This window comes from Festucalex cinctus, chromosome 4 (assembly GCF_051991245.1).
Source record: "Festucalex cinctus isolate MCC-2025b chromosome 4, RoL_Fcin_1.0, whole genome shotgun sequence".
NCBI classification, from domain to species: Eukaryota; Metazoa; Chordata; class Actinopteri; order Syngnathiformes; family Syngnathidae; genus Festucalex; species Festucalex cinctus.
In genome coordinates this window covers 18757463-18764016 of record NC_135414.1, presented here as the reverse complement: position 1 = coordinate 18764016, position 6554 = coordinate 18757463, and the positions used below count along the sequence as shown (strand labels likewise).

The window sequence follows — 6554 nt, the reverse complement described above, 5'->3', positions numbered from 1 at the left end:
TTAAAACACAATAGTTTACGTGGTCATTTTAAATTAGTTTAATTAATAATAATAAATATAACAATAGTTAAGAAAAACGTAGTCGTTTTTCGTTAAACTACAAATAATTAATTTGACACTTATGGGTACACAGACCTTGCTCATGTACCACTAAGTTGCAATTTTTTGTTTTTTTTGTTTACCGTAATTATTTTTTTGTCAGAAATAAAATAAATACTTTGTACATACGGCGCGAATGTTATGTTTAGATAACATTTTTACCTTGAATGTGTGCTCGACGTTCTTTTTGTGATACCTACATTTCCTATAGTCAGCGAATGCCACATTGTCACGTGATCACTCAGCCAGCACACAGGAAGGAAACTAAAATGGCGGTGTGTATTGCTGTCATAGCAAAAGAGGTATTGTTCCTTTTTCTAGCTGCAAAACATCAGTATATGTGTTGTAGGCATATATTAACAAATGTTAATTCTCTTGTGCATGGATAATCCCGAGTGGGAGTGTAAGGATCAATTCAATGTCAGCAGTGCTTCAAAAATAGTTGCTGTCAAAATATGCTTCCTGTATTGTTAGTGTTTGCATTATGACAGTGTTGTGGTTGTCTTTATGTTCCCTCAGAACTACCCGCTGTATATCCGCAGCGTTCCGACTCAAAATGAGCTAAAATTTCACTACACCGTACACACCTCGTTGGATGTGGTGGAGGAGAAGATTTCTGCTGCGGGGAAGTCATTGGGGGACCAAAGAGAGCTCTACCTGGGTCTTCTATATCCGACAGAAGACTACAAAGTGTATCCTCTTTGCAAAGAACTACATTGTTTTCAAAATGTGGGCTCCAACCTAAAAAAATACAATAATGTAATGTGCACATGCATTATCTAATGATACTCAGTAGAAAGTGTCTCATCCCACCATTGAAAAGATAAAACTGTCATATTTGGAATAGCATTTTCAATGCAGCTCTTGGATTGGATCTGTAGCTTGCTGAATGAACAATATGGTGATAGCATTGTGGCGAATGAGCAAGATTTCCTAAGTATTCATCCTTGACTATCTTACTAGATATGGCTACGTAACAAACTCCAAGGTTAAATTTGTTATTGTTGTAGACTCATCCAATACATCGTTGCGTGACAACGAAATCAGAAGTGTAAGTTTAATTACTATTGAATGTATAATTCTACATTTTCTTAAGTTAAACTTTCATTTTCAATAAAATGCTCCTACAGATGTTCAGAAAACTGCACAACTCATTCACTGACGTAATGTGTAACCCGTTCCATACTCCAGGAAACCCCATTCAGTCAAAGTGAGCAATTTGTGTTCAGTATTGTCATTTTTCTATAATCACATTTAATGGTTGACCTTGTTTTCTTTCAGGGCATTTGATGAAATCGTCTCTGGAATGATGGCTCCAAGTGCTTGATGTCCTCCACAGCCTCCAATGTACAATACTCTGCTTTACGCGACTTTGAATTGCCTTGTTTAAATGCATGTGTAAATAAAAATGTTGCTGCTGCACGTGTACATGCATCATTTTAATACAAATGAAGCATTAGATCATTTTATTTGTTCACATAAAGCAAAGGATGTATAAGTTAAACAGAGGAAGATTCATACAGAGCAAGCACAAAACAATACATTTGCATTAGTCCGTAAAAATGGAAGAAGACGACGACTGCATGAATACGGGCTGGTCACCCCCATCATGCATTTACACAAAAAGCTTAAAATGATCTATTTGGAGGACTGATGCAGACAAACCAGTGAGCTCGGTAACACCCTTTAAAATCAGTTCAGACACCCAACTTTGTACACAAGCAGCAGGGAAACTAGTTTCTAGCGCTGTTGGGGGTAGTGCTGTCCGCTGGCCCCGGCTCCCATTTCCTCTGAAGGTGGGGTAATGAGGAGAAGACAAGGGTAGCGTTTGGACGTCTGTTCGTGATAATCCACGTGGCCCCACTGTCTCTTACCCGCCGGGGGGCCTCCATAGTAAGGGTGGGGGTTGTTCTGGTGCTGCGGTCTGGTGGACTGGTAGCGAAACCTGCCTCGGGAGCCATGCTGGCCCCTGGAGGCCTGGAAGCCTCGCCCTCTGCCTCTTGAGTGGCCACCTCTGTGGCCTCCCCTGTCAGTGGTGCTGATGCCAGGCATGTTGGTCCTTTTCGGCAACACCTGGAATGTCAAAAGAAGACCGTAAAGTTTGTCTTCAGCTCCAGTCATCAAATGCTCCTTTATGTGTAAAGACAAACTTCGTGTAAACAATTGTACTTTGATTGTATACAGTTGTAATGATAGTTATGTCACGATTAAATGCTCCCAATTTTTAAATTACACCTTTTACTCCCTTGTGTTAAAATTGAACCTATGCAATCCATATCAAGGGGCGGCCATTTTGTTACTTTTAAATAACTCACACTTGTTCAGGGCCCAGGTAATGACCAATCACGGCTCAGCTTGCAAACGTCACATGACCAAACCCAGAAAACAAGTGAACCGTGATTAGTCGCTACCTGAGCAACTGATGACATTTCCAGTTGACATCAAGTGGCAAAATGGCGGGTGGATTTTACATTCCATAAAGATATTATTAAAGTGAAAGTCAACCTTAAACATTTGACAATGTTATGTGACCTCACTAGTCTAAATATGAGTTATGAGGCAAAATCCTGCCGTTTTTATCCATCTTAAGAGGTGGCCATTTTGTCACTTGCTGTCGCCTGAAGATGACAGAGTTGCTCAGTGCTCAGGCCAATCATGGCTCACCTGTTTTCTGAAGTTGCGCCGCAATTGGTTGTTACCTGAGCAGCTGGATTTTGCTTCATAACTTATTCTACGCACTATATTAAAAGAGAATACCATATTTAGACTAGTGGTGCTGCATAGAACATTATTGTTTAAAAAAATAAATAAAAAAATAGGCCCGACTTCCCCTTTGATCAGATTGCATGTTTAGACTGGTGGGTTTACAACCACCACCATTGTAAAGGCAATTTTGGGGTTGATATGAACTAAGCAGGAAAATCAACATGTTTTCAAGTCATCTCAGGGTGGCCATTTTGCCGACTTAAACATCACAGTTGCTCAGGTTACAACCAATCACAGCTTAGTTCAAGTGATCAGAATACAGTGTTTAAACTAGTGGGGCTACATAGAACATAATAAATACAGTACTTCCATCCTTATGGAGTAGTGAACGTCAGTCTCACCTTGAGAACTCTTCCTCGGAACAAAGTCTCGTGCAAGGCTATAGCACTCTGCACAGAGTTGCGATCATAGAACTCGATGTAAGCAAAGCTGGAAAACGGCAAGATACAAAATGAAGAAAAAAAAAAGTTTTCTTGGCAGACATGTTCTGGAACACATTGTTGACATTAAACTGACCCTTTGGGGTGACCCGAGAACCTGTCACAGAGGATGGTGACACGATTGACAGGACCGCAACCGTTGAAATGGATCTCCAACTCATCTGCAGTAGCTCCGTAGTCCACCTGGGATTTGAACCAGAGTGCATGCTGTTATCAAGCTAGTGTGGGCAAAAGGTATTGGGATTAAAAAAATGAAAAAAAAAAATAGTATTATAAATGTCTTACATTTCCTACATAGATGGACCTGTTGTCTGCATCTATCCTCTCCTCGGGTGTCATGTGGTAGAACGTGCCTGTGGTAAGACAAAAATGGTTGACAAATTACATCACCTGAGCTTAATTAAAGCGCTTCATGCCTGCCAAAAAATGAAAATAAATAAGTGGTTCTCTTTCCATCTAGGAGTCAATAGAAGATGGGGCAGCTAGTGAGTGAGGAGAGGCAGAGAAGCAGAAAATAGCCCAAGCAAAAAAAAACAAAAACAAAAAAACCAGAGTGCCTTCCGCTCCATCTCATTGGGCAGCGATGAGGCACAATAAGTGCCGCAGGTGTTAGCCACATGGTGACACGGCTAGCTCACCTGGCTAAAATACAATGTTGAACTTCACACAATCTGTTTTTACTGCTTCCAAACATCAAATTGCGGGTCGTCTCACCAGGCCGGGGGCTGCTGGTCAGCAGCTGCATCTCCTCACCGTCACACCTGTCATCCTCATCTTCTATGACTCCCTCCTCCTTCATTCTTTCAGTCTCTTCTTCCATCTCCAGCTCCTGAACTCGGGCCTTGATGGCTGCCAGCTCCTGTTTGTACACAAATAAACCAATCAGTGAGGTTTATTAGGAACTACCACCGTGACACAGTGGAATACTACACCAATGCAGATTGCAACCACAATAATAAACGATGATTAAACAGTTGACAGATCACCAAGGTGGATATTCTTTTACAAATAAGCCGTTTCTTCCGGAATTACACAAAACCTACATGCCCGTCTCCATAAAACATGTTTGGGGCCATGTTTACCACATGTGCATAATTGGTAAATCTGAACAAATCACGCCCGGGTCACCAATTGCAGATGAAGGTAAGTCGTACCTTTTTTCCTCTCCACAAAACCACATTTTTCCATTTTGATATCAATTGCTTCCAAAGAGCAGAAAGTTTACAAGTGCGTGTTAATATATATGCCAATTCCTGTCAGCTCATCTATGGCTTTTCATATTATGTTAGCATTATGCTAGCAGACTTGTTAGATGAAATTATATGGTTTGTACTTTGGATAAAACATTTTTTGTAACTAGCTTGCAGCAAAAACAAAATGTTTTAAGTTCAAATGTGTTTAAAATAGGACGGATAAAACTATTATTACATTTTATTAATATGGGCTCACTATATAGTGTAGTCTAAACCACACATACACACACACAAAAGCTTCAGTATAGAGTACTGTAATTAGATTACATTTGTTAGGTGGTCCAGTGACATTTTCCTTATGTAAAATATGTGCCTAGGCTAGATAGGTTGAGAAACACTAATGTTCTAGTTCGGTGCTGATCCAAATGTGAAATGTGGTCTTCCGTCTACGGAATAAAACTTGCAGTTTGTGTTCATCTTGTCTAGTTGTAATTAGATTGTGCAGATGAACCAAATTGGCTAATGTGAATTATTCCCTTCAAAATGCTTGCTTTAGTTCGCCTTTAAATCGAACTAACCAACCACATGTAAGAAACGGTCTAAGCCTTTCATTTTTACAACAACAGTATCTAGTTTTTCGCCTCCATGTAAATACATCAGAGGAATATTATATCTACATCTATGATCTGATGCATTAAAGCCAGGATGTTGAAACGGGTACATGTTCCTGTGTGCGCCATTCTTCCACCGCTGCTAACGTCCGTTCTTCCACCGCAGCAGCGGCAGCTCTTTTTCTCGCCGATAACGAAGAAACACTCACCGGGTCCTCGCCGAGATGCTCCCCGATGGACTGTCCCTGCAGATAGGCGTATTCCAGATGATTGCCCGCCATGCTCATTGTTTCAACATGGCTTCTGTAGCCAGGTCTCACCGCAGCCTGCTAGCACGCGACGCGAAAATTAGCTCACCCCGGAAGTAGACCTTGAGAACGCGCGTGACGTCGTGAACTTAACGAGCGTCAGCTGTGCGCGTGCACGTCTTGTGTCGTATTGATTGACAGCGTTGTCGTGTGCCACGTCCACTGGCCAGGTCCGACAATTTTGTGAACTGGAGGTCTAGAAGTTAGTATGCCCCCCTCCGCAGTTAACCTTTAACCCCAGCAGGATATACGCCATGAATTAATAATGAGCTGTAATGGAATTATGTCAATAAATGCATTATCCAAAAAACAAAAACAAAAACAAAAAAACCTTATGAAAAGAGTTGAATTAGTAAAAAATAAACGAATGAAAACAATGAATGAATAAATACATGAATGAATGAGCTATTACTAGCCTGCCTGGCATTAGCAAAAATAATGATAATCCTTAATTAATATTTCAGAGAAAAGACAAAGTTCTTTGTTTCATATGTATGATCGTTCTTGGGATGCTTTTGCTTTTTTATTGTTTTGCGATTTCATCGTGATCATTTATGGACATTTTTTTTTTTTTTTGCTGAATGCTTCTCTATTTTTTGTTAGCCTCCCTCTCAACTGTGATTATAAATAGTGTCATTTTTCTATAAAATTGTTCACTCTCTATCAATGAAAGCACCACTGCCATCTACTATAGTGGATGTGCATTTACACTTTATTGGAGTCTGGCAAAAAAAATAAAAAATCCTGAGCTCACACATGTCCACCCTTGCATCACACAGTGCCCCCCTAAGAAAATGAACAATGATGCATTATTTTTTAGTAAGTAAATCGTTTTGGACCAATTCAGTTGAAATTAACCAATTTTCCGCAACACACCTAATCATCTCTGATGTTGAAGCTTAAAGGTAAGCAGAGCTGCACTGAGTTTTGTTTTGTTGAATTCACTGCTTAGCTTCTGATATGTGGCACATACTTTACAGTGTAGTTGTCGATGCAGCTAGGGTGAATTTGTTTGGTGATGTGTCCGCTGTATGCACCACATACACAGATCCACACACGAATTAATAAGGTCATTCTTGGTAATGAAGTGCTGCCACTATAAGGGAAAATATTATCCATCCTAGCTTTGTGCTGCCC

The 6554-nt window shown here is 40.3% G+C and overlaps 2 protein-coding genes across 2 annotated transcripts; one reads left to right on the top strand and one right to left on the bottom strand.

Annotated features, from left to right (window-relative positions):
* The first annotated feature begins 275 nt into the window (after positions 1-275).
* Positions 276-1521, top strand: trappc2l (trafficking protein particle complex subunit 2L). The gene is made up of 5 exons (XM_077519467.1): positions 276-401; positions 619-791; positions 1063-1150; positions 1230-1309; positions 1381-1521. Exons 1-5 carry the CDS (start codon positions 318-320, stop codon positions 1424-1426), a joined length of 471 nt encoding a protein of 156 aa, XP_077375593.1. The 5' UTR covers positions 276-317; the 3' UTR covers positions 1427-1521.
* Positions 1522-1548: 27 nt separating this feature from the next.
* pabpn1l (PABPN1 like, cytoplasmic) lies at positions 1549-5532 on the bottom strand. Its single transcript, XM_077519466.1, has 6 exons — positions 5319-5532; positions 4020-4164; positions 3591-3658; positions 3382-3488; positions 3207-3294; positions 1549-2172 (listed from the first exon to the last, which is right to left on the bottom strand). Exons 1-6 carry the CDS (start codon positions 5394-5396, stop codon positions 1840-1842), a joined length of 819 nt encoding a protein of 272 aa, XP_077375592.1. The 5' UTR covers positions 5397-5532; the 3' UTR covers positions 1549-1839.
* Between the last annotated feature and the right edge of the window lie 1022 nt (positions 5533-6554).

Bases quoted from the DNA above. Each gene is read 5' to 3' on its own strand.
- trappc2l (XM_077519467.1), top strand. From the start codon at position 318: ATGCCACATTGTCACGTGATCACTCAGCCAGCACACAGGAAGGAAACT. The intron at 1,151-1,229 runs GTAAGTTTAATT...ATGCTCCTACAG, and splicing joins GTGACAACGAAATCAGAAGT to ATGTTCAGAAAACTGCACAA. The intron at 1,310-1,380 runs GTGAGCAATTTG...GTTTTCTTTCAG, and splicing joins GGAAACCCCATTCAGTCAAA to GGCATTTGATGAAATCGTCT.
- pabpn1l (XM_077519466.1), bottom strand. From the start codon at position 5,396: ATGAGCATGGCGGGCAATCATCTGGAATACGCCTATCTGCAGGGACAG. The intron at 4,165-5,318 runs GTGAGTGTTTCT...GTGTACAAACAG, and splicing joins AGCATCTCGGCGAGGACCCG to GAGCTGGCAGCCATCAAGGC. The intron at 2,173-3,206 runs GTGAGACTGACG...TTGACATTCCAG, and splicing joins TCCGAGGAAGAGTTCTCAAG to GTGTTGCCGAAAAGGACCAA.